Raw genomic sequence first — 27,571 nt, 5'->3', positions numbered from 1 at the left:
GATCAGGGCTTCAGTCCTGTGGCTGCATTCCCAACTTCAGCCCCACAGGAGTTGCTGGGCATCGGGGCTTTAGCTATGGGGAGCAAACACTGGGGCTGAAACTGGCACTCCCCTTATAGCTAGAGCCCCGGTGACCTGCACAGGGATGAAGCTGGGAACGGAGTCACAGGGCTGAAGCCCCAAGCCCGTGTGCTCCCCTCCAGTCTAAAGCCTTGAGCCCCGGTGCTACCCTCCCCCATACCCTGCGGTTGCAGCCCCAACTCCTGTCCTCTCCCCTCCCCCAAGTGGCTGAAGCCGTGAGCCCCAGGGCTAAAGCCCTGAGGCAGTGCAGTATTTGCTGGTGTTTGGGCAGGGGGAGTTGTGTTTTTTTTGGCTCCACTGCTGCCTAATTGATGACTTCCAGTTTCACAGCGTGGCCGGTTGACTAGTAACTCCATAACTCTGATGTTCATATCTTTGAGGTTCTACTGTACTTTAAATTCTCTAAAGGCACTCCTTCTGCAAGGAGTACTTAAAGAACTGACTTGAATGAACTGGATTGGTTTGTACTTTTAGTTCCTTGTGATCTCATTGCTAATTAAGCACAGTCTTGTGCTAAGCTTGCTTCCACTCGGTAATATGACACAGATTGACTGTGATTTTGGGCAACTAAACCAGCTTTTCACAGGTAGTCACTAATCGTGTGTTCTTTATTTTTAATAAGGTTGAAATGTTTGGTTTCCATTTTGATCTTATCACCATGGAACATTTCAATTTTTTGTTTCAGAATGACTTTTTGTTTCAAAAAATTTTATTTTACAATTTTATATGTTTTATTTTTATATTATACCAGTTACCAGATCAGTTGCCAATTAGAATAACAATTACAAATTATCAGTTAGAATCACAGAGAGTACCAGTTACTAAACTAATTAGAATACCAATTACCAAGCAAATTAACAATTAGAATACTACTTAGCAATTAGAATATCAATTTTAAAAAACAATTACCAATGTATAATATAAAATATAAAATACAAACAAAATTAAAAATACATAAAAAAATCAAAATAGAAACCGTCTCAATTCACCTGAAACTAATTTTTTTTCAGAAATTTTATTCTGTGAGCAATTTTGAAATTTCAACTCAGAACAAAAAAATGTTAAATGTCTGAATTTAGAAAAACTCATTAAATGGTCATTCTATCCATTAACCAATTACACCCTTCCCAAACATACACAGACACACATGCAAGTCACATCATCTACCTGCAGCTTCCTTCAGACAGGTGTTTTGCCAATACTAACAAGTCTGTAAGCAATCTACCTGGTTATTCACTGGTTTGTATTTTAAATCAGGTTTGTTCAAGAGCCTCTTTATCTGTTCACAGTTAAAGTTGGAGATTCCAATGGATTTTGCCAATCCTGCATCCACCAGCTCTTCCATAGCCTAAGGATACAAGAGAATCAGACATTCTATATAACTAAGGGCTTATCTATACAGGGAAATAGACTGACATAGCTATTCTGGAATAACTATGTGAACACACTATTCCAGAATAAAAGTCATTTTATTCCAGAATAATTAGTCTGCTTACAAAGCAAAGTAATAATTCTGGAATAATGTCACTTTTCTTTCAAAATTATCCCAGAAAAGTTATGCAAGTCAGTTTCTCCATGTAGACATATATGGCACCAAGTATTGATGGTCTTATTGTTAACTTGCCTATCTTGTTTCCACAAAATCAAATGATAAACCAGGTAGTTGGACCTGCCAAATACATCATGATTTGCAGGTCCCTGAGTCTAGCTGAGAAAGGGGATACACAAAAAAATAGCCCACTACATCCTCCTCTTAGGAGGCAGAGACAACTCATTCTCATTTAAGAACAGTTTTCTTTTTGTGCTTGTTATCATTAGTATCAGCCTGCAGTTTCCTTTCTATTCCTATAAGTCATCAATAAGACTTGATTCATTTCCCATCTGATAGAATGGAGAAAAGGACAAGATTTCCAAGTAGTCCTTCTAACTGGTGACTACTATCTCATTCTCCTCTCTCTGAAGGCTTGGCCTAGCACTGTTGAGCACACACAGTTCCTGTTGCCACTCTCATCCAATAGCATTTCTGACAGAAACAAAGGGAATCTCAATTAATCAGTGAACCCACCTCCCATGTATCCAGAAAATCAGTGTCACTTGGAATGATCATGCCATTCTCATCTGTAGGAAACAGTTCTTCTCCAGCCTGTCATTATAAGACAGATAGTTCAAAGATATCCTCCATGGTGAATTATTATTTTTTTTAAATCTGCAAGTGAGTGAAGGTAGATTTATACAGGGTGTCCTGACTTGAGCTTTTGGGGGCAAAAAGAAGGAAAAAAAGAGTAATTCTTACTAAAGTAATTAGTTTATGAGCAGACTGGCACCATGCCAATCAGTGTGACTTGCAACTCCAAACAGAGGAAAGACAGAAGCTTATCAGTGCTTCTGTCAGCTTGTAGGAGCTCTATGGAGGTTGACAGAACAGTCTCTGCAGTAGGAAGCTGAGGACTTAGCTATCTTCCCAGTAAAGACAGAGAGAGATAAGAATTTAGTACATAGACATCATCAGACAGGAATACTGTAGAATAGTGTACACAGCCAAATGCCTAGATATTATGAGCCAAGAGACCTGGATTTGATTTGGATCAATTACTCTCTAATCCAGAAGGGCTGGAAATGCTGTAGAAGCAAAAAAGAAAGAAAAGAAGAATGACAAAAAGACTACATTACAGTGCCACAGCGGCACAGCTGCGGCATAGATGTACCATAAGAATGACCTTGCAAGATAGCTACTGCCTTACCAGTCAAGGGAAGCACTACTTTCCAGAGGATACCGGGAGTGGCACCAATACACTCTGAAGAAAGTCTAGTCTTCCATGCCTGGTTAGAAGATAACTATGGCGTGACTGCTAAGAAGAGGAAAATGTCTCCCTAGGGCCCTGACAGAAAGGCTTGGAGGAGTTAAAGTCACAGTACCTTGAATCCCATCGGCCAGTGCATCAGGTAGTGGTCCAAATAATCCAATTTCAGTGCAGCAAGTGTCTTCTGGCATGCTCCCTTCACCAGGGATTTCTCATGAAATGTGCACCACAGCTAGAGAGAGAAAACTAAGCATGATAATTGACTTCATAGGCAGGGCCGGTGCAAGGATATTTCGCACCCTAGACGAAACTTCCACCTTGTGCCCTCCCCCGTCCCCAAGCCCCCGCCCTGAGCCCCCCCTCCCCGCAGCAGCTCCCCTCCTCCGCCCTGAGGCGCCCCTCCCGGCGGCTTCTCCTCATCCCCCACCCTCGGCCCTGAGGCACCCCCCCACCCCAGCTCACCCCTGTTCTGCGCATGAGCACGCCATTGCTGAAGCAGCTCACCCTGCCCCGCCTCCTCCCCAAGCATGCCGTGGCTGCTTCACTTCTCCCACCTCCCAGGCTTGCGGTGCCAACCAGCTTAGGCGCCGCAAGCCTGGGAGGCGGGAGAAGTGAAGCAGCCACAGCGTGCTCGGGGAGGAGCCGGGGCAGGGGTAGGCTGGGGTGGGGAGTTCCCCTGCGTGACGCCCCTCCTTACCTGCTGCAGGTGGCCCACCCTGTATTCCCCTGCCCCAGCTCCCTCTGCCTAAATGCCGGTGGCAACCGGGACAGCCGAAGATCCAGCGACCGCGGTCGCTGCCAAAGAAAATGGCGCCCCCCAAATCCTAATGCCGTAGGCGACTGCCTAGGTCACCTAAATGGTTGCACTGGCCTTGTTCACAGGCAAATGACAGTATGAAATATCCCCAGCAGGACAGGAGCATGTCACACCTACCAGAGGCATGTCTGGGAATATTATGCCTTTCATCTACAGGGGAGGTGGACTTGATGAGTATTTTCTTGCAGTTAATTTTATAACTTGCAGTACACTTGACTAAATTAGGATTCTGCCAGATTAAGATATAGTAAAATGACACCAGTTAAGACAGCAATTAAAATAATGCAAAAATGCAAGATTAGTGAAGACCCACTCACAAGTTTTCCAGTAGGTAGAAAACTATTTCTTTTTCTTACCCTTGTTGCTGCCGGAGAGAAAACCTAACATACAAGAGTGAATATATTCAATCCTGCAGGAGGAATGAGCAAGAATAGTGTAGCCATGCTTTCATCCTTAGAGTCACTGAAAGCAGAGGCTGAGTTCCTGCTCTGTTGCTGGCAAAAGAGGAGTACACTGAAAAGTGCATTCTAATCAGCCATGGTTTTTTAAGTTTCTTTTTTCCTTCCCTCCACCCCCTTTACTTGACTAGTGGAATAAAGAAAACAAAATTAATAAATAGCGGGTAGAGTATTAAGGAGTTAAGTTCCCAATTAGCTTTACTCCATGGAGCCTGCCTTTTGCCTTGTGTGATCTTTGTCTCTTTTCCTGCCAGTCATCAACCTGACCCCATACTTAGACTCAGGTAAGTCAAAGCTGTACCTTACTGACGACAAAGAGCTCCTCCCGTGTCACAACCCCCTCCTCAATTTTCTCTTGGATCGCACCCCCTATTTCATTCTCATTCTGGTACACATGAGCACAGTCGAACTGGCGGTATCCAACATCAATGGCAAACTTCACAGCCTCTCTCACTTTCCCAATGGGGGACTGAAATGAAAAGAGAGAGCCAGAAATTTAAATATCTGAAAAATATTTCCAGCTTTCCAGTGTGATAATGGTTCATCCTCCCCTAAAATCAGGTAGTATTAATCCAGTAGTATTTGAGTGATCCTGGTTTGATTCCCATTTTCCCTGTGGTTTATGGAACAAAACAACCAGTGACAACCTTGACTCTTAAGCCACCTGTGATTGGCACTCAAAGACTATGGTAATAGGCACACAAGAAATACCATAGACTGGTAGGACAAGATAGATACAAGACTGTACTGTGCCATATGCACCTATATAGGGTGAAATCTGCCAAGATGGCCAATCATGTAGATCACGGGTCGGCAACCTTTCAGAAGTGGTGTGCCGAGTCTTCATTTATTCACTCTAATTTAAGGTTTTCCGTGCCAGTAATACATTTTAACTTTTTTAGAAGGTCTCTTTCTATAAGTCTATAATATATAACTAAACTATTGTTGTATATAAAATAAACAAAGTTTTTTAATTGTTTAAGAACCTTCATTTAAAATTAAATTAAAATGCAGAGCCCCCCGGATTGGTGGCCATGACACAGGCAGTGTGAGTGCCACTGAAAATCAGCTCGTGTTCCGCCTTCGGCACGCGTGCCATAAATTGCTTACCCCTGATGTAGATCAAGAAGGTGGGCAAGAAAGGGGCATATCTCAAGGAATGGGAGTCAAAGTAAGATATGGTAATCATATTGCTCAACATTTGCTTTGAAAACACAATAACGGACTCCAAGATCTGTACATGGAAACTTTGCAAGAATTCTTTAGCCCATTCCCTACAATGTTCCTGGAGACATCAGATTGAGAGCATGGAGGAAGGAAAACATGATACAAGACTTCTCCAGTCCTCTCTGACTGAAAGTTACTGTCTCATTAGGAGTGCCCTCCAGGGGATTGATTCTCCACATCCCTGTTGGAAACCTTCATTCACTGCTTAACATTTCCTTTTTAGCCACAGTCATTCTGAGAGTGAGAAATTGACAGGATAACCTTTGAAGAGCTCTGCTAAACTGACCATGGGAATCAATGTTGAGTTACTTGGAATCAACACCTGGAATTGTTATAATTTGCCAAGAGAGAAAAAGAGGAGAAACCAGGTTTAAGGTGGGGTATTGGGAAACACAAGGAAAGACATAATCACTGGAAATCCTCTTGACTCCTGGACATAAACAAGCCTGCTATTGAGGAGATGGGACAGAAGGCATATGTCGATACAATGCAAAACATTATAGAAAGTGCCACTCTCTGGATAAGGCACGTAGTTTAGGATTCATTATCAATATGAACCACATAACTTTCTTGGCTGGAAAAGAACTGTGAAAATTTGTTTGACAACCTTATACCAAGTCAAGTGGAAAGAGGAGAGGCATCTCAAATAAGAACTTGCAGCAAAAGCAGAACTACACATTCCTACATTTAATGCATTATAAGATGAACAATGTAATCACTGATCACTTTTTTTTTAAGCACATAGTTCTGAGTCCTGCAGATCAAAGGCTGCTTGGTTGGGGTGCTGGGTGATGTCGGTGGCCTTTGACATTCAGGCCTTTGATCTGGTGGTCCATTCTGGCCTTAAATTCTGTTACTCTAAAAAAAACCCTACCTGGCTTCTTGCCTGGGGTAAAAAATAAGCAGGAACTGGTTATCCCTTCTGGTGAATGTCTACTTTTCATATGACTCTTGCTTGCAGTCTGAATTCATCTCATTTTTTGTATAAGATTCAATAACTGCAGTTCCTTCAGCAGCATGGGAAAGCTAGCTGGCGTATGTAAAAGCATTCCAGGATGTACCAGTCTCTTTGTGGCCCCCTGCTGGAGGCCCCTAAATTCTACCACCACCCCACTTCAGGAAGGAGCAGCTAAGGTGACTCCCCCAGAGCTGCCTAGAGAGGCTGCCTAGAAGCAGCCAATCAGAACCCAGCAGTCTCAGATAAAAGGAGCTGCAGGGGCTGAATAAGTTAGTTCATGGCTGGGGCCAGAGGGAGCTTGATGGGCTGTGTTCCCCAAACCTGGGGGTGAGAGGACCTGTGAACTCTAGCCCTAAGGTAATGGATGGCAGTAAAGAGACCAGGTGGGAAGAGGCCCAGGGAATTAATTGAAGGAATTAAAGGAGGTGGGGTATGTAGGTGCTGTTTATAGGGTCTTTGAGTTTGGCCCTGGAGTAGTGAGTGGGCCTAGGTCCTGCCAGTGGCAAATGGCCTAAACCCTAGTGAAGGGCAGGATTAAAAAGGGTCTGGAGAATGACTGAAGACCCTGGTGAGAGTTGATAGTGTTGAACTCTTTGCTACTCTGGAGGGAGTTCGTCCATTTGACTGTGGTACTTAGCCAGAGAGCTGAGCCACTGAAGGCTTGCCTAGCAAGGTTGGCAACCTACAGAGGGTGCCAGGAGCAGCAGGAAAAAGAGACTGAAGTGCCACACCCAGCTGACAGGAGGCAGTCAGGAGGTGAGTGCCCCTGTCCCAGTCAGTTGCTATACAATGGGGTTCTCAAACTGGAAGCTGGGATTCCTTGGGGTTATGAAGTTATTACATGGCGGGGGGTGAGCTGTCAACCTCCACCCCAAACTCTGCTTTGCCTCCAGCATTTATAATAGTATTTAATATGTTAAAGTGTTTTTTTTAATTTATAGGTGTTTGGGGGGGGGGGGTCACTCAGAGGCTTGCTATGTGAAAGGGGTCACCAGTGTGAAAGTTTGAGATCCACTGCTATACAATATGCTGTACAGTATCTAGGAGCTGCTGTACAAAAGTGTAGTGTGAAAGACAAAGCTTTTTTCTGAAGAAACAAAACACATGTGATCCTTCCCATTGTGTTGGCTGGTGGTGCAAGGAGAGAGACAGGTTTGGCAACTTGTTCCATAGTTACACAACTCTGCAATATGAGACATTCAGAGAATAATCCCTTGTATTATATTTACATTGTATTTACTGTATATTGTATTTAGCATTTCAATTTGAGTACAGTGTGACTGTAAAGAAAGATCCTGTTGTAATGCAGATACAGTTGAGGTTGCTGTGGGAACATTAATACTGAATAATCTTGACAAAATAACCCTAGTGATTTTTGTGGAAACAAACTTTGAATTTTTCATTGCATTTAGATAAGCTTTTTTGCAGGTGCCAGGGGCTTATTGCATCCCAACATCTTTCCAGTCAGCCTGACCCACTTATCAGGTTCATTCAAAGATTTCACAAATCATCACTGATAACTCATATTACAAGCATGGGATTGTAACATGATTTAAGGGGCCTCATCCTGAGAAGTACTAGGCATGCACAATTAGCGTTGGAGTCAATGGGAGCTGAAGGCACTTAGCACCTTTTGTGATTAGACCCACACAGAGAATGACAACTGGAAAGTATATAAACATTGAGAATCAGCAGTGCCTGAAGAGGAAATATGGAAAGAATGTAATATTTTACAGAGCTTTAATAGAACATGTGGCTGAACAACTTTCATCTTTTAAGGTTGCAGATTTTTAGGAGACTTGTCCATTTTACTACTTGGAAATTAATCAAAATAGACTCTCAAACCCTTCTCCCACACCCCAAATCAGCAATGTGAGATCCTCAGGCCAGGAACTTGTACTAGCTGTTTTGTTTAGCAAGTACCATGCATAACTATGGTAGTTAGTACAAAGTTCCATTGGTAAATCCACTTTGATTTTTAATCACAGTAGATGATACTTAAATTCATTCCACCAGATGAGCATTGAGTATAAGAAAATAACACATTAAACAGTTTTCAGGGACATCAGAACTGCAAATCTCCACACAAACACTACATATTCACTCAGAAGATTTGACAAGTGCTTAAAGCTGTAACTGAACAGTCACACCTGCAGAATTTCAAGAGCCCATAAGCTCCCAGGTAGGAGTTGCACTCTCTTGGAGAGATCGCTGCAGCAGGCTTGATGACCTGTAGCACTTTCATAGTGTCATACAGGTTACAAACTAGCTTTGCTAAAAGCACATGTTCAATACTGGGGTAGTTGGGTGTCATCATTACCTGCCAGGTTCCTAATCCCAGGATAGGCATCTCTGCTTTTGTGGTCAGTTCCACGTAGGTTGTCATGGCTTGTCTGTCCTAATTCCCTTTGGAATGCCCCACTGTAAAAGAATGGGCAGCACCCTGGCAAAAGCCTTAAAGAGGTTCTTCATCCACCTGCTTTCTGGTGATTGGCTGCAGATAGGAGTAGGAAGGGAGACTGAAGCCTCAGAAGGTGGAGGTTTTGCTTTGTCCATCTTCCTCTTTGGAGAATTACAAAGCCCTGTAGAATTACAGTTTGCAGCAGGTTTTGTATGTGTCCTTGTATGATTAGAATTCTTTGGATGTTAATAAGCAAGTGGGCCAAGGTGATCCAGTGGATATAGTGTATTTGACTTGCAGAAAGCCTTTGACATGGTCCCTCACCAAAGTCTCTTAAGCAAAGTGAGCAGTAATAAGAGGGAAGGTCTTGTCATGGATCAGTAACTGATTAACAGACAGGAAACAAAGGGTAGGAATAAATAAATGGTCCGTTTTCACAATGGAGAGGTAAATAGCAGCGTCCCCCAAGAATCAGTAGTGGGATCAGTGTTCAACATATTCATAAATGATCTGGAAAAGGGGATAAATGGTGATGTGGGGAAGTTGCAAGTCATACAAAATTACTGAAGATAGTGAAGTCCAAAGCTGACTGTGAAGAGTTATAAAGGGCTCTCTCAAAAGTGGGGAAATGGGCAACAAAATGGCAAATGAATTTCAGTGATGATAAATGCCAAGTAATGCACAAGGGAAAATATAATCCCAACTATACATACAAAATTATGAGATCTACTACTGAAGAAAGATTTGAGAGTTGTTGTGGATAATTATTTGGAAACATCTGCTTGCTGTGCAGTGGCAGTCAAAGAACAGAATTTTAGGAACCATTAGGCAAGGGCTAGATAAGACAGGAGATATCATAATGCCACTATATAAATCCATGGTATGCCCACACCTTAAACACTGCATGCAGTTCTGGTCTTCCCATCTCCAAAAACTATATTAGAATGAGGGGAGGGGAGTAGAAAGAATGGCAACAAAAGTGATCAGGGATATGGAACAGCTACCATATGAGAAGAGGTTAAGAAGATTGGGACTGTAAAAGCAGCAGTCCTGTGGCACCTTATAGTCCAACAGATGTATTGGAGCATGAGCTTTCATGGGACTCTTCATCTTTAGAAAAGAGAAGACTAACAGGAGTTTATCATGAATGATGTGAAGGGGTAAACACTTTTTCTCCACAACACAAGAATGAGGGGTCACCTAATGAAACTTATAGGCATGAAGTTTCAACAAAACAGAGGAAGTACTAAACACAATGCACAGTCAACCTGTGGAACTCATTTCTAGGGGATTTTGTGAAGACTAAAAATATAACTGGGTTCAAAAAAGAATTGGATAAACTCACTGAGGAGAGGTCCATCAATGGCATTAGCAAAGATGGTCAGGGATGCAACCCCATGCTTCGGGTATTCCTAAACCTCTGATTCCTGCTAGCTATGACTGGGCAAAGGGGGCTGGCTCACTCAGTAACTGCCCTGTTCTATTCATTCCCTCTGAAACATCTGGCATTGGCCACTGTTGGAAGACAGAATATCAGGCTAGATGGACTACTGGTCAGACCCACTATGGCCTTGCTTATGATGTTAGTTGCACAGAGCTCAAGTCAGAGTTAAAAGCTAGAAGGAACCACCAGATCACCTAATCTGACCACCTGTATAGCACAGGCCACAAACACCACCCAGTGTACTCACACCAAACCCAGCAACCAAAATTAGACTGAAGTATTACAGCCCACAGGAGACTAAATTGTTATGAGATTAGAAGGCTAAGAGTAGGAGGGACAGTGCTGCAAAAGGTCTCTGTAATGGCAAAGAAATGATTAAGTGAGATGCCCAGATATTCCCAGCAAGCGACCCACTCCTCGTGCTGCAGAGGAAGGCAAAAATCCCCAAAGTCCTTGCAAATATTATCTGGGGAGGAATTCCACCTGACCCCATAGAACCTAACTGATTGCATTATGAGTATGTGAACAAGAACCAGCCAACTGAGCAGGTGAGAGAGTGTGCTCAGTGCTGCCTCAAATCATAGGATTCTATACAGGGTGTGCCAGTCTCCAGCCATGGCCATCTCTGATGCTTCAGAGGAAAGACAGAATACATTGAAGGGAGGGAGTCCCTTCCTAACCCCTGTGGGTGACTGGCAAAGCATAATCTTTAGGAACAAGAGACATAAACTGGAAGAGAGTCCCCAGGGCTGCTGAGCCCTGTCCCTCACCATCACATGCAACCCATCATACAATCCCACATGCATTTATCCAGTTTTCTCTCAAAACAAATAAAATTGTTTGTCCCCACAATTCCTATTGGGAAGCTGTTCCAGAACTTCACTCCTCTGATGGTTAGAAAACTTCAGAGGAGGAGTTCCAGACTGAATTTGTTCTTGTGCCAACAATTCTTTATCTTAAATAGCCCTTCACCCTCAGGGGAGGGATAGCTCAGTGGTGCGAGCATTGGCCTGCTAAACCCAGGATTGTGAGCTCAATCCTTGAGGGGGCCATTTGGGGATTGGCCCTGCTTTGAGCAGGGGGTTGGTCTACATCACCTGAGATCCCTTTCAACCCTAATAATCTGATTCTATGGTGTTTAAAGCAATTATATACCCTTCCAGCCTTCTTTTTGGTAAGCTAAACAAGCCAAGCTCTTCCAGACTCCTATCATAAGATAGGCCTTCCGCACCCCTGATCATCCTATAGCTCTTCTCTGTACCTTTCCGGTTTGAATTCATCTTTTTCAAACATGAGTAATGAGACTTGCACACAGTATTGCAAATGAGATCTTACCCATCCTTACACAATGGCATTAATACTTCTCTAGCTCTGCTGGAAATTCCCGGCTTGATACATCCTAGAATTGCATTTGCCTCCTTTGTACATCACATTAATAGTTCATAGTCCTCTTGTGAGTAACAAACACAACCAGGTCTCTCTCGTCTTCTGTTGCTTCCAACTGACAAGCCCCTGGCTTAAAGCAGAAACTCTTCTTATTAGATCCTAGGTACATGACCTAACATTTGTTCTGCTGGAATTTCATCTCTTTTCTGTCAATCCAGTCTACAGTTTCATCCAGATTTCTGTATAATATTAAGATCCTTTTCTCTATTGATGATAGATGCCTCCCAACTTCGTATTATGAGCAAATTTCATTAGCACACTCCTACTTTTTGTACCAAGGTCCAATCCTTAAGGAACTCCACTAGGAATCTCCCTCCAGTTTGATATGTCACCCTTTAGCACAATCCATTGCCTTCTCCCCTTTAGCCAGTTGCTTACAATTCTTGTCCTAATCCCTAACTTGTCTAATTTAACTCAGTTTCCCAGGTGCTACCATGTCAAATGCTTTACTGAACTCCAAGTATATTGAATCTACTGCATTTCTCTTATCTTAAAAAAAAATCTTTTTTCCTCAAGGCAATCAGATTAGTCTGGCATGATCTACCTTTGGGAAATCCATATTGCATTACTTCCCCTTTTCCAGTTACCTTATCTTCCTCTGCACTTTTCCGCTCTCTTGCCCCTAACCCCTCACTTCTCTGCTCTTCCACAAGGAGTTACTATACTAGGGTGGCCAAACTTACTGATCCTCCGAGCCACATACAACAAGCTTCAGAAGTTTGAGAGCCACGGTGCTCCTGCCGAGGCCCAGAGCTTAAGCCCGGAGCCGTGGCAGACATCTCTCACAGGGCTGAAGCCTTGAGGCACCCCTTTCCCCTGGGCAGGAGCCTGAGGCAACACATGGTGGGAGCATGTGGGGTCAAGTGCCGCCCCCCTAGATTTTTGCAAGGGTTTACTGGCCCCCTTCAGTCACATGGTGCTGCCGGGTCCCCTCCCTGTGTGGCAGCTGCTGGAGGCAGCAAACTGGGAGCTGCAGCCAGAGGGAGAGGCAACAGCAAACAGCTGGGAGCTGCAGGGAGAGATGCTGAGGGTAAAAGGGAGGGTGTGCTTAGAGATAAGTCAAGCTGTTTGGGGGGGGGGGGCTTTAAATTGTGTTCCCGCCCCACTCTCAGCAGGCACCACTAGTCTCTGGCAGAAGCCTCTAGCCCCATCACCCCACCGCAGGGAAGAAGCCCTGAGCTTCACCTGCCCAAGTGTGTGTAGTGAGGGGGAGAACAGGAGGTATCGGGGAGGGGGAGGCTCTGCAAGCCACACTTGAACTGTAAAGGAGCCGCAATTTGGCCAGAACCTCAGAGCTATGAACACCAGAGTTACAAGCTGACCAGTCAACCACACTTTGGAACAGGAAGTATGCGATCAGTCAGCAGCAGAGACAGGAAGAAAAAAGGCAAATGCAGTACAGGACTCTGTTAAATATAAACTACTTAAAAAAAGGGAAATTTTTAAAGAAAGATTTGACAAGGTAAAGAAACAGTTTCTGTGCTTATTTCATTTAAATTAAGATGGTTAAAAGCAGCATTTTTCTTCTGCATAGTAAAGTTTCGAAGCTGTATTAAATCAATGTTCAGTTGTAAACTTTTGAAAGAACAACCATAACACTTTGTTCAGAGTTACGAACACTTTAGAGTTATGAACAACCTCTGTTCTCAGAGTTCATAACTCTGAGGTTCTACTCTATCAGGAATAGAGTTTAGCAAATAATGGATTTTTGTATTAGAATGGAAAACTTTTTTCAAAACTTCTCTTCAAATCAAAAATTCAAATCTGGAATTGACCAAAACATTAAAGTCCATTCAGTTTTTGATTCATTCTGAGTTCACCAAAATGTGTTTTGTCAGCTCAACACTATTTTTTTTTGAGTTTTTCTTTGAATTAGGCAGTTTGAGGTGTTTCACCTTTTTTGTGTGTGCACTTTTTAAAAAATAGTCAAATTTTTAAATCAAAGCATTTCAAATAAAAAAAGTCAAAATAAAATGTTCCAAATGAGAGAGAATTTTCAACTGAAACTATTCACTGAATTTGACCTGGATTCAACAAACAGTTTGGGTCTCAAAAAATGCACTTTTCAATGAAAAACAAATTCATCAAATATTCACCCAGCTCTACTTAAGAGTATCTTACCCCTAAGAAACTCACCCATGTAACCCAAATATATTGCAGTACCAAAAACAGATACAAAATTATTTGTCCTGCTGGAGAACGTAGATCCATCTACATTCAGAATTTTTTGAAAAAATTCTGACTATTGCCAGCACCAATTCAGGCCCTCAGCTGTTAGCAATGTTGGAAGCCATATCATAACCTGCCTGTCAGCTGTCACCATCACCATTTTAAACAAGGAAGGTGAGCATTTGGTGCTCTTTAACTTCCTGGCTGCATATAGTAATATAATACTAATCTGATGCAGATATTTGACTCACACTTTGAGATGATCAAATGCCCTCTCTGTACCCATTGTGGTGGATCTAAGAACACTGTCTTATTTGTGCTGAGTCTTTGTTTGTAAATCTGGCTGTTCTCTTCCATTATAAATCAAACAAAGTATGTTCAGTCTCCTAGGAAGGGGAAAAAACAAATTTATCAGGTATTTTCTCTGTTAATCCATGACTGGTATTCAGAAAATACGTACGCTGTTGTTAGGCCTGAATAAAAATATAACAGACAAAAGCAAGGTATGACAACCTGACCAAAGTCAGGCTATTAGAGGTTTTTGTGTAATCCCTGAGTGGGAAAAACACTGAGAAGCAGCATGTTTCACAAGCGCTGGGGAAAAAAGTGAGATAAGGGAGAGGCTGCATTCCTGGCATAGTACCAGATGTGCTGTGTTAGGAGCAGATCTTTTGAAGAACTGATGAGAGCCCTAGCTTCCCAGCCTCCTTGTTTTCACTCCTGGTTTTGTTCTTTGTTTTTAACTCCCCTACATTTCTAACTTTAGGCATGCATGTGTACTAAAGGTGTCTAGTTTCTAGTTGTTAGAAGAAGGGGGTGGGTTGCTCAGTTAAATACTTTATGATCAGGGCGGTACAACCATTTAGGCGGACTAGGCAGTTGCCTAGGGCGCCGAGATTTGGGGGCACCAAAAAGCGCCCCCCAATTTTTTTTAAATGGTTGAGCAGCCACTGCTGCTGGGACAGAGAGGGAGTCTGAGCTGCAGCCGGCAGCCTAGGGGGTCCCCCCGGGTCAGGGCGCCGCAGCAGCAGCCTGCAGCCCAGGGGGTCAGGCTGCCGGTGGCGCGCTGACCCAGGGGAGTCCCTGGGCTGCCAGCAGAGGCTCAGAAATCAGAATCCCTCTCCCTCCCAGAGCAGGGGCTCCAGCCTATGCAATTTTTCTCATTGCTGGCGGGAGGTGGCGGCGGCTGGGCAGAGCTGCGCAGCTCTGCTTAGCGCACGTGGCAGGAGCCCTGCGACGGCGCGACACAAGGGCTTCTGGAGGAAAGCGGCGGCTGCCCACTGGCTCAGCCTCCACATCAGCCCAGCGAGAGGCAGGAGAAGAAAACAGCCTCAGCGGCGGTCTGGTGGAGTGGCGGAAGAAAGAGGACCCTGACGCTCATATGCTGGGCAAGGTAAGCAAGTGCTTCCCCATAGCTCGGCCTCAGGCGCCTGTGCTCCTGCTCCCCTTGTGTGTGGGCGGCTGGAGAGAACAGCAGCCTGCAGAGCTGAGCTGCCCCAGTGCCCCCAGGCACCCCCCTCAACCCCATCCCCCCCCACAGCCCTGACTCCCAGCTCTAAGCCCAGCCCCTCTGAGCTGGATACCACCCTGACCCCATTTCCCCACATCCCTGAGCCCAGCCCCAGTGAGCTAGGCACCCCTGAACCCAGAGCCCAGCTCCCCACCCAGCCCTGGGCAACAGCAGCACCACCCCCAGGCAGCGACAGCCCACTGGTACCAACCATCACAATCACCCATCATCTGCCCATTATGTAATTGCAAATGTATACAGACCATTACAGCTTTTAATGTTTTTAAATAATGTATTTAGTGTATTTTCAAATTATTACAAGTAAAAAATAACTAGTGAAATAATTTTTGAATGTAACATTTCCTAATACATGTTACTATAGTATTGCAAATGTTTTATGGAAGGAGCCCCCAATTTTGCTTTGCCCAAGGCCCCCTGAGTCCTCTGGGCAGCCCTGTCTGAGTTTTATGCCCTGCTGCTGTGTTTTGCCTGCAACAGACAGGCCCAAGCCTGTGAGTGACCCCCATAGCAGCTGCCTGAAGAAGTGCTTGGGGGAATCATGCAGAAGGAGCGTGATATTTATTTGAGTTCTCTCCTCATGGAGGCTGTGCTCCACTTGGTGCAGGACAGCAGTCTCAGCAGGACTCCAGGCCCAGCACCTTGCCTCAGTTTGTAGACTTGTACTGCACCCATCACCGGGCTCAGTCTGGCACCGTTACCCCTCACCAGTGCCCAAGAAGCAGTCAAAAAGTTGGATGGACTGGTTAGGTTAGTTGTCGTGCTGTTGCTTGGCCAGTGTAGAGACCACTGAATGCATAATATTCCTCTGTGATGTTCTGTCCTGAGCAAAACTGGCATGTTCTTCTTCGAGTGATTGCTCACATCCATTCCAGTTAGGTGTGCGCGCCGCACGTGCACGTTCGTCGGAAACTTTTTACCCTAGCAACTCCAGTGGGCCGGCAGGTCGCCCCCTGGAGTGGCGCCGCCATGGCGCCCAATATATATCCCTGCCGGCCCACCCGCTCCTCAGTTCCTTCTTACCGCCGTGTCGGTCGTTGGAACTGTGGAGCGCGGCATAGCTGTCCTCCACGTCCCTAGCTCTCCTTGTTCTCTATCGTTATCTCTAGCACTATTGTAGTTGTTAATTAGATTGTTAAGTGTAGATAGTAGTAGTTAAGTAGTTTGTAAATAGTTCTTCGCCGGGGGCTTAGCCCTTCCCGGCACCGGGCTCATGCCTGGTTCGCCGGGCTTCAAGCAGTGTGCGGCCTGCAAGAAGCCCATGCCTACCAGCGATCCCCACGACGCGTGCCTGAAGTGCCTGGGGGAATCGCACAGATCCGACAAGTGCCGCATCTGCAAGGCTTTTAAGCCAAGGACAAAGAAGGAGAGGGATCAAAGGCTCCGGACTCTCCTTATGGAGGCGGCACTTGACCCGGCGGCTTCGCAGGCCGTGATCTCGGCGCCGGCACCGGATCGCACCGGCACCGAGAAGACTCCCCGGCACCGACCTTCTCCGGCACCGGGGACAGAGCCTAGGCCGTCGAAGTCTATTACTCCGGCCAGGCAGACCCGACTGGAGCGCCCGGCCACAACATCGGCCGCGGCGCCGCCGGCACCGTCGACTCCGGGCCCGGCGGGTCCGTCGAGTCCGGTGCCGCCAAGCTCCCCCATGACATCTGGGGTTGAGATAGTGGTGCCATCCACACCAGAGACCTTCGCCTCGGCACGGGACCTCATAGCCATGACTGAGCCCACTCAGCTGCCACCCACGGTACCTCCGGTGCGGGTCGTATCCAGAGGCAAGCCTATGATGTCGGCACCGTCTCGGGACTCACGTTCTCGATCCAGGTCCCGACGCCACGGTCGCTCCAGATCCCGCCGCCGCTCGCAGTCCCGGCACCGCTCCCCTCAGCGGTACCGGTCGCACTCGCGGCGCCGGTCGACATCAAGACGATCGCGGTCAGTCTCCAGCCGCCGATACCGGCACCGCGATTCCAGGAGCCGATCCAGACATCATTCGCCGCACCGGTCGACCTCCCGGCACCGAGCTGGTGGCAGGTCCCGGTCCCGGTCGACCTCCCGGCACCGAGCTGGTGGCAGGTCCCGATCCCGGCACCGAAGCGGCGCCCGGTACCGGTCCAGATCCCGGCACCGTGACAGAACCCGGTCCCGGTCCCGGCACCGATATGACTCCCGGCACCGGTCCCCGGCACCGAGAAGATCGTCCGTGCCGGCCCGCGCAGACCCTTACCATCCAGGGTCCGCCCCGCCATGGCCCTCTAGACAGCCGTCCGTATCTTCGCTAACGGACAGTGGGTATGCGCTGGGAACCGACCGGCAGGCGGCGCTGTTCAGCGATCCGCCACAGCAGGACCAAGGCCCGCAACAATGGGGATTCTGGACACCCTGGGCATATCATCAGGCCCAGGGCCCCCAACAGCTCCCTGCTAGGCCGGCGACTGCGGAGCGCAGGGCACCTGAAGCCTCGTTGTCTCGCCCCCCTCCCTCCCCGGACGGGGAGGAAGGGTCCAAGCATCAAGACTCTGCTTTGGCTCCTGAGGTAGAGGCGAGGGCCGAAGGAGACCCGCCGTTAGACACTCTCTTGCCGGGGGTCTCCTCATCCTCCTCCCCGGATGAAGCGGTGGCTGGGACCTCCTCCAACCCCCCCCCCCCCCCCGCTGGACCTCAGGGCGCACCAGGACCTCCTCAGGCGAGTAGCTCAAAATCTGAGTCTGCAAGCCGAGGAGGTCTCGGAGATAGAGGATCCAATTGTGACCATCCTCTCGGCAGACGCTCCCACCAGAGTCGCCCTGCCGTTCGTACGAACCATCCAGGCCAACGCCAACACCATCTGGCAGTCTCCGGCCTCCATTCTTCCCACTGCGAAGGGCGTCGAGAGGAAGTACATGGCTCCTTCTAAGGGCTACGAGTACCTCCACGTGCACCCGACTCCGTGTTCCCTGGTGGTCCAATCAGTAAACGATAAAGAGCGTCACGGCCAGGAGGCTCCAGCCCCCAAATCCAGGGAGGCCAGGCGGATGGACCTCCTCGGCCGTAAGGTGTACTCGGCTGGGGCGCTGCAGCTCAGGGTCTCCAACCAGCAGGCCCTGCTGAGCAGATACGCCTTCAACTCCTGGGTGGCAGCAGATAAATTCAAGGAGCTGCTGCCACAAGATGCTCGCCAAGAGTTTACGGCCATCTTGGAGGAAGGCAAGAAGGTCGCACGCACGTCCTTGCAAGCCTCTTTGGACGCTGCGGACTCGGCTGCCCGTACCCTCGCGTCGGGGGTAACAATGCGTCGCCTCTCCTGGCTGCAGGTTTCTGGCCTTCCGCCGGAGCTCCAGCACACTATACAGGACCTTCCTTTCGAAGGCCAAGGCTTATTCTCGGACAAGACAGACCCCAGACTCAAGAGTCTGAAAGACAACCGAGTTATCATGCGGTCACTTGGGATGCACACACCAGTGACGCAACGCAGACCCTTCCGGCCGCAGCAACAACAACAACAGCGCAGGCCGTATTCCCAGTTCCGCCAGCGGCAGGACCTTAACAGGCGCCGCGGCAGGAACGGAAGGCGCAGGCACTCGGGGAACCAAGGGGGGCAGAACCAAGGCTCCTCTAAGCCCCCGCCTGGACCTAAGCCTTCATTTTGAAGGTGTGCCCGAGGGCGCAGTAACAGTTTCCCCAATGGATCCTTCCCCCCCGTTTTCCAACCGCCTTTCGTTTTTCCTCCCAGCGTGGTCCCTAATAACATCAGACCGCTGGGTCTTACGCACGGTGCAGTCGGGATACCGCCTGCAGTTTGTTTCATTTCCTCCTCCCCGCCCCCCTTCCTCGTCCCTCTTCAGGGACCCCTCTCACGAGCAATTCCTTCGGCAGGAGGTGCAGACGCTCCTCGGCAAAGGAGCTATAGAGGCGGTGCCGGAGAACGAGAAAGGCAAGGGGTTTTATTCCCGCTACTTCCTGATCCCCAAGGCCAAGGGGGGCCTCAGGCCTATCCTCGACCTGCGAGAGCTCAACAAGTACCTGGTGAAGTTGAAGTTCCGCATGGTATCCTTGGGGACCATTATCCCATCCCTGGATCCGGGAGACTGGTACGCCGCCCTCGACATTGCCATCTGGCCACGTCACAGACGTTTCCTTCGCTTCGTTGTGGGGTCTCTTCATTATCAATTTGCAGTCCTCCCATTTGGCTTGTCCACGGCCCCGAGGGTGTTTACGAAATGCATGGCAGTTGTGGTGGCGCAGCTTCGGCGCAGTCGTATCCACGTGTTTCCGTATCTGGACGATTGGTTGATTCGGGGCACGTCGGAACAACAAGTCTGCAGCCATGTCCGCGTGATCACCGACATGTTCGCCACTCTGGGCCTCTTGGTAAACACAGACAAGTCCACCCTGGTTCCCACACAAAGGGTGGAATTCATCGGGGCCGTCCTGGACGCCACTGTAGGCAGGGCCTTGCTGCCATTGCAGCGGTTCCAGGCCTTGTCGGCGATCGTGCAACGGCTGCGGACAGCCCCCTTAACGTCAGTGAGGACATGTCTAACCCTGTTAGGCCACATGGCGGCTTGTACTTTTGTGACCGATTACGCTCGGCTCCGCATGAGGCCTCTCCAGTTGTGGCTCATCAGTCATTACAGGCTGACAAGACAGCCGCTAGATATGTTAATCACAATCCCCCAGAGGGTCTTAGATTCTCTCGGCTGGTGGCTAGACCAGGCAGTGTTATGTGCGGGTCTCCCCTTCCACCCATCTCAGCCCTCGGTGTCCCTAACAACGGATGCCTCAGATCTCGGCTGGGGGGCCCACCTAGGGACCCTGAGGACGCAGGGCCTGTGGTCCCAGGAGGAGGTGGGGCTACACATCAACATGCGGGAGTTGAGAGCGGTCCGTCTTGCTTGTCAAACGTTCTGTCATCAGCTTCAGGGTCGCTGTGTCGCGGTGTTCACCGACAACACGACGACCATGTATTATATCAACAAGCAGGGCGGCACCAGATCCTCCTCCCTGTGCCACGAGGCGATACGACTCTGGGACTTTTGTGTAGCCCACTCCATTCACCTCATGGCTTCCTTCCTCCCCGGAGTACGGAACACGCTGGCGGATCGATTGAGCAGATCCTTCCTGTCCCACGAGTGGTCCCTTCGCCCAGACGTCGCCCTCTCCATCTTCCGGAGGTGGGGTTATCCCCGTGTGGACCTCTTCGCGTCCAAGGGAAACAGGAAGTGCCAAGCGTTCTGCTCCTTTCAGGGCAGGGAGCCCGGGTCGATAGCGGATGCCTTCCTCATCCAGTGGTCGACCCACCTGTACTATGCGTTTCCCCCATTCCCTTTGGTCCACAGGGTCCTTCTGAAGGTGCGCAGGGACAGGGCTCACGTGATCATGGTAGCCCCGGCATGGCCCAGACAGCACTGGTACTCCATGCTGCTGGACCTGACCATAGCCGACCCAGTTCCCCTGCCCCTTCATCCGGACCTGATTACCCAGGAGCACGGGACCCTCTGTCACCCGGACCTGCAGTCGCTGCACCTAGCGGCGTGGCTCCTGCGTGGCTGACTGGCTCTGAGCTGCGCTGTTCCACGCCGGTGAGGGAGGTGCTCTTGGGCAGCAGGAAGCCGTCCACAAGAGCGACATATTTGGCCAAATGGAAGCGCTTCTCCTGTTGGTGCGTGGAGAGAAATCTCCGCCCTATTGGAGTTTCGGTAGCCGACATCTTAGACTACATTTGGTCCCTCAAAGGGCAAGGTCTGGCCATATCGTCGTTGCGAGTCCACCTAGCAGCTATCTCCACCTTTCACCCGGGTGCGGATGGTCGCTCTGTTTTTTCTCACCCGACGGCGTCTAGATTCCTTAAGGGGCTGGAACGTTTATACCCTAACGTCCGTCCCCCTGCTCTAACCTGGTGTTGTCCCGGCTCATGGGGGCCCCCCTTTGAGCCGTTAGCTACTTGCTCCCTGCTTTACCTCTCTTGGAAGATGGCCTTTCTAGTAGCTATCACCTCAGCTAGACGGGTGTCGGAACTCCGGGCTCTTGTGGTAGACCCCCCATATACGGTCTTCCACAAGGACAAGGTGCAGCTGAGACCACACCCTGCTTTTCTCCCCAAGGTGGTCTCAGCCTTCCACGTCAACCAAGAGATATTCCTCCCGGTTTTTTTTCCCGAAACCTCACTCCTCAGGCAGGGAGCAGCAGCTCCACTCGCTTGATGTCCGTAGGGCTCTCGCGTTCTACGTGGAGAGGACCAAGCCCTTCCGCAAATCCCCCCCAGCTTTTCGTGGCAGTAGCGGACCGCATGAAAGGGCTTCCTATCTCCTCCCAGAGGTTGTCCTCTTGGGTAACGTCCTGCATCAGGACCTGCTATGACTTGGCCCATGTCCCTACGGGCCGTGTGACTGCGCATTCTACCAGGGCGCAGGCGTCGTCGCTGGCTTTCCTCGCCCGTGTGCCCATCCAGGAAATCTGTCGGGCAGCGACCTGGTCATCGGTCCACACTTTTGCTTCCCACTACGCCCTGGTCCAGCAGTCCAGAGAGGACGCGGCCTTCGGATCTGCAGTGCTCCATGCCGCTACTTCTCACTCCGACCCCACCGCCTAGGTATGGCTTGGGATTCACCTAACTGGAATGGATGTGAGCAATCACTCGAAGAAGAAAAGACGGTTACTCACCTTTGTAACTGTTGTTCTTCGAGATGTGTTGCTCACATCCATTCCACACCCGCCCTCCTTCCCCACTGTCGGAGTAGCCGGCAAGAAGGAACCGAGGAGCGGGTGGGCCAGCAGGGATATATATTGGGCGCCATGGCGGCGCCACTCCAGGGGGCGACCTGCCGGCCCACTGGAGTTGCTAGGGTAAAAAGTTTCCGACGAACGTGCACGCGCGGCGCGCACACCTAACTGGAATGGATGTGAGCAACACATCTCGAAGAACAACAGTTACAAAGGTGAGTAACCGTCTTTTATGAGGTAGTGCCTGTGAGGGACAGGTGTCTGTTTATGTATCCAGCCATCATGTCTTAGGACTTCTGCGGGGGGAGCTTTTCCATCCTACTTTCATTGGATCAAAGTCAAAGATTATTTTCACAGGGAAGTTAGTAGGCATTTAGAGCAGATGAACATACCACCACAGAGAGCACTTGGCAACCATTTGAGTGTGTGTGACCTATTTAGTTAGAAAATGGAATTTTTCATTCAAATTGAGTTTGTACCATTTGATGTTTTTAATCATTTGGAGGTGCATGGCGAGTTAGGCAAAATGGGTTCCGCAGCGCTCCCAGTCAGATTTTGATATGAAGGAAGGACATATACGTGACTAAAAAAGGTGTATTTCTGATTACAATCAACATTGCTTAATTTTAAGGGAAAGTTATCTTGATCTCTTAATCAATATTTACATCAAACAGTTGATGAAATTCAAATAGTTAATTATAGTAAGTGACATGCATTCTCTATCCTTTACTTTTAATAGTGAATAAGAAAAAGGACTGATAGGAATAAAATTTCATTTTTTTTCATTTACAGTTGATGCAGCCTCATGGCAGATTAAAAAAAAAAAAAAGGGTCTGGGGCACAATTTCGTGACCGCGTATTGTGTATAATGTACGTGATTTTTTTTTGTGGGGGGAGGGGGCGCAAGATGGAAGTTTCGCCTAGGGTGCAAAATATCCTTGCACTGGCCCTGTTTGTGATGCGACGGAACTGTCTATATAGGCTTATGCTAAGATGTAAAGAGAGAGGCTGGTTCTCACTGGAGACGAGCCGCTTTCTACTGATGCGTGCACTTGTCAATAAAGAGCTTTTGATCGGACCTTGCTGGTGTTGCCTTTCTCTCTCGCGGTCAGACAACAAACTTTGCTGTCTGGGTTAGAGTCGCCGACACTGTGAATATTATTAGTTTTTGGGTTTTTTTGCCTCTCAACAGAGATGAATCCAGATTCAGTGGTTTCACTCTCAAACTGTCCTGTCAGGAATAAGATACTGAGTTTGCAGAAAGTGTCAGAAAACATTGCTACCAAGGCTGTAAATTGCAGCTTAGAGTCACAGACTCACATCATGCTCAGGGCTTAAGTAAATGTTTGTCATTCTGGTATGCAGTATTATCCACCCTGAGAGCTCTCATGTAGGCTGAGGGACATCAATCCCCCATCAGCACTATTTGAGTTTGGATGCATCTGTCCATGGGGAAGGAGATATGTTGCTCTCCTCATTAAAATCCTGGGACCTTTGCGAGGCAACAGATTTGGTGAGGTTCAAGGTGTCTTGGATCCTTCTAGAGACATATCAAGAACAAGTAAATCCAGGATAGATTGGAAGCTGACAGGAATTGAGCGGTTGTGTGGATCATCCTCTCAAAATCACCCCTTGGCTTTTCACAGAGGTGCATGAAGACTTTTAGGATGAGCATTTGCTGTGATTCAGTGAAGCTAAGGACAATCCTCTTTGGTTCATACACCATGTATTGTCTACTCCATTTCTAAGCCGAGGACAGCATAGCCCTCCTCCTTTCCCTCATGTGCCTCCGAGGAACAAATGTAGCATAACAGTGTGCCATGCTTCAGCCAGTAGCTAATGTGCTGACTGGCTAATGTGCACCTCCCAGTTTAGTGGCCAGCCCCTTAATGATTGCCTGGCTCTGTCCTTTGAAAGCATTCACTTTCTCTCTACTGAAGTGCTCCAGGGAATTTGTTTCAAATATTCCCCCAAGGAACCAAATGTATGCGGAGACCCAATCTGTGCATACAGCAGGCCACTCTCACCCTGAAAGCCTTTGCAAGTGCCAGCATTCAATTCCTAGTCTAAAACCAATTACCTCAGAGAATCCCTTTTTAAGGCCTATTTTAAGTTTCTAATTTAACAATTATGGGTTTTGACTAGACTTTCTGTGGAGTCTGTGCTTCTTATGAACAAATTTACCTCAAATTCTTTCTAAAGATTGACTGAGACTCCAAACTTAATATGGTACCAAACATTTCTGTGTCACATTGGACTCTCTGAGGAGTCTGCATTTTAATTCCTTTTCTGAAAAAGCTTTACCTCAGAAAATCTCTTCTGAAACCTGTTTGAGGCTCCTATTTGAATACGGTGGAAATGCAGCAGGCTTCTCCATTGGGCTTGCGGGCAAGAAATGTGCCATCAAACAAAGAAAATGGTCTTGTACAAGAGGCCAGGACTGTCTTTTTTTTCAGCAAGGCACTGCACTGCTGCAGCTTTGATTCAGAGTAGGCTTTGCTGAAGAGCCCAGTCCCTCTTAGCCAGTCAGATTGCTTTAGGAATGGAATTTGGAGGGAGCCATCTTCTCTGGCCCTGAAAGGACAGGGGGGGTTCTGAAATTCAGCCTGGGGAAGGAATGGCTTGGCTTAGGCCAGGATAAGAATCCTCTCACCTCTGAAGAGGGGAGATCAGTAAGAAACACCCTATGAAGAGCAGCCCAAAAAGAGAGAGCTATGGGAAAGCTCTGGAGAACCCAGTTAAGGGCCAAAGAGAGCCTCACCTCACAGGGTCAGAATAATAATAACGACAATTGAGAACCATGAGCCTTAAAGACTTTAGAATCCCTGCTATGGCTCTTCTGCAAGAATATGTGGGGTCACAGGCAGTAGAATCCATCTAGACCCAAAGAGTTCTTGTGATCAGTAGTTGTTGTTCAAATTGTTAACAGTGTTATGCCCTAATGTTATTCACCAAGTTCGGTGGTGTTTAGTGTAAACGGTCTTTTCACTGAGTGTAATCGTCCTTTTTAATGTCTCTTCTGTGCAGCATTCTTGGGTGAATGCCCACAATGCAAATCACTTGACAAGTTTGCCTCTGTTTAATTTCAGAATCAGTTAAATTTATTAATCACCAAAAAAGAAACTCTACAAGATATCTTTCTCATTAATTAAAGTTGATAGTGTGATTTTGGGTGGGATTTTTTTACTGGGTACAGACTGCATAAGCCAAACTTAAGCCTGAAATAAACATTAATGTCCAAGTGATATTAAGCTGCTATAACGTATTGAGTTACCCAATACTGACTCCCACTAATGCCAAAATAACTTTCCTGTTTTCTTGGAACTGAAGAACATCTGAAACCTGAGGGTGAGTCAGCCAGAGATCAAGCAATGGAATTAGCATGGTTTGCTGTTTCTACCTCAGCACTTCTTCTTCTCTTCAGTGAGACTCAGAAATCTCAAGAGCAAGAGAGGGAATAGAAAGATTATCAATGCCAGCAGTAAGTCTTCTATACCTCTGCTTTTGGCCTTTTCTGTTTGTTTTATTGAAGGTCTTGCTGTCTGAATGGCTTCATTCCTTGGTCTGGGTGAGAGCATGAATATATTTGTCTGTGAAAATTCCTTTCCCCCTGAACATATAGCCTCAAGGAGATGTCCTGTAACTGCAGATGTGTGGTTTTGTGGCTTTATTCCACACAAATCATGCTATTTGTCCGATTCATATCAATGACAGCTCTTTTAGATCATCATCTTCAAATGTTACCAATCAAACACAATCCCATTGTATCTCATATTGAAAAAGATGCAGCTAGCTATCTGTCCTTTGCACTGATCCTGTGACACTGCCATGCAGCAAAAACAGTTTCACTTCTGGGTCTATGCTTCCTGGGTTTAGCAGGACTGTGAATGTCAGAAATGCATCACAGTCAGACCCTGGTAGGAGAAAATACATCCTTTCAATCAAAGGTGACACCACCTACTTAAGCAGTAGTGTTGACAGGCTACCTTTTTGGTCAAAGTGATGACGTCCCGTAATCAAAGAAGAGGCTCCATTGCAGGAAAAGTAGGTGACGTGCATCCTGTGAGGTTTTGTGAGGATAAATGCCTGAGAGGTGCTTCAATACCAAAGTGATGTCAGCCATATAAGTAACTAATGGCATAGTTGTGGACAAACTAAGTACATTGTTATGTGGACTCCATTTTATACTTGGGCAGTGAAGAATGTCATTAATGCTGTTTGTCCTAGTATTTAGCAAGCCTATTATCTTTGTACATTAGTTTACATACAGTGTTGCATACAACAACTCACAATATGACCCTTTTGATAAATAGGCAAAGAAGATGGCATTTCATTACAAAGATATTTTAGAAAACCAGTCCTTAGATATTCAGCCTTGGAGAAAGAATGTCATCATATCTGTTCTATTTTGTTTCTTAATTCTTACAGATTTGACAAACTTTTAACCACCCTGAGCTAGTCTGGAAGTCCTGGAACAATCATTGCAGAAATTTAAGTTTGACTATATTGATCTCCTCATTATTCATACTCCCTGTTCTCTCACAGTAAATATTTATATCCTAAAACATACTGCAGGAAACAAAGTCTAACTTTCTTCTTGAAGAATTAGCCTATGATGACTACTTCGGGGAACGCTAACGAATGGAAGAACTAATGTATATAGTACAATACAATATTTTGAGGGGAAATTCTTCCTGTCACAGTTGATCTGTTTATAGTCTGATTCATCTGAAGTAATAGCTTTGTATATTATCTATTGCTATTAAAACAATAGATGCTACCTGTTCTTTATATTATGCTGGCAATTATATTCCTTTAAGCCATCCACTAAGGGCCTGATCCAAACCCATTGGGATCAATGGAATTATTTTCATTGACTTCTTTGGGCTTTAATACAGATCCTAAGGTTCCAAACATTTTGAACTTTCTCACACTATCATGAGTCAGCATGAGATTCACTCAAATAATAAAAAAAAAAAAAAAAAACGAAAGCAGTTTTTCTCACACAATATCATGAGTGCAGTAAAATAGAAGGGGAAACTGTTCTCACTTACGTTTTTATTCCTAAATTAAAAGGTGGTGATAGAAAAAAACCTAATTGTCATTGTTTCATGGCTTGCATTCCTCATTGCCTCTCCAAATATCTTATACAAAACTTTTTTTTGCACAATTCCTTGTAGCGATGAATTTTCTAACTTGGTTTGAAAATTTGCAATAACTAATATCTGGAGAAGCAGAAAGCTCAGTTCAAGGTAGCTTTTGATTCAGGTGAAATTTCCTGTTACAACAGAGAAGAAAGTTAATAAATTAACTATCCTAAAGACTCTCATAGGTGTTACCAGTAGGGAAAACTCTTCATGGTGAATACTCTAGTGCAAACAAATATACCTAAGAGTATAATTAAGGTTGGAATAGGACTTTGCAAGTCATCTATTCAGTTGTCCACTGTGTGGCAGGATTGAGTTAAATAAATCAAATTCTGCTCTACATTACTCTAGCATAAATCCACAGTAAATGACTGCAACTGAGTTAC

General features: G+C 46.9%; 2 protein-coding genes across 11 annotated transcripts in view; one reads left to right on the top strand and one right to left on the bottom strand.

The window, feature by feature from the left end:
* Positions 1-8,850, bottom strand: part of LOC127058943 (aldo-keto reductase family 1 member B1-like) — a 172,035-nt gene extending 163,185 nt beyond the window's left edge. For all 3 annotated transcript variants that reach the window (XM_050969470.1, XM_050969460.1, XM_050969450.1), the window contains exons 1-5: positions 8,663-8,850; positions 4,459-4,626; positions 2,998-3,114; positions 2,147-2,224; positions 1,307-1,429 (exon numbers count right to left, since the gene is read on the bottom strand). In XM_050969470.1, coding sequence (XP_050825427.1) covers positions 1,307-1,429; positions 2,147-2,224; positions 2,998-3,114; positions 4,459-4,626; positions 8,663-8,728 — 552 coding nt within the window. In that variant the 5' untranslated portion in view covers positions 8,729-8,850. The remainder of the gene's footprint in view (positions 1-1,306; positions 1,430-2,146; positions 2,225-2,997; positions 3,115-4,458; positions 4,627-8,662) is intronic.
* Positions 1-27,571, top strand: part of LOC127058850 (aldo-keto reductase family 1 member C3-like) — a 202,559-nt gene that overhangs the window by 119,138 nt on the left and 55,850 nt on the right. Inside the window, exon 1 of one of the 8 annotated variants that reach the window (XM_050969234.1) lies at positions 25,409-25,519. The exons of 6 other annotated variants lie outside the window; for them this stretch is intronic. In XM_050969234.1, the coding sequence (XP_050825191.1) occupies positions 25,511-25,519 (9 nt within the window). In that variant the 5' untranslated portion in view covers positions 25,409-25,510. Of the gene's footprint in view, positions 1-25,408; positions 25,520-27,571 lie in introns of those variants that run through there. One more of the 8 variants, XM_050969262.1, reaches the window with a different exon arrangement.

The sequence above is a fragment of the Gopherus flavomarginatus genome, chromosome 1 (genome assembly GCF_025201925.1).
Source record: "Gopherus flavomarginatus isolate rGopFla2 chromosome 1, rGopFla2.mat.asm, whole genome shotgun sequence".
Lineage (NCBI taxonomy): Eukaryota > Metazoa > Chordata > Testudines > Testudinidae > Gopherus > Gopherus flavomarginatus.
The sequence above is the reverse complement of the archived record's forward strand: the minus strand, read 5'-3'. Positions and strand labels throughout refer to the sequence as shown.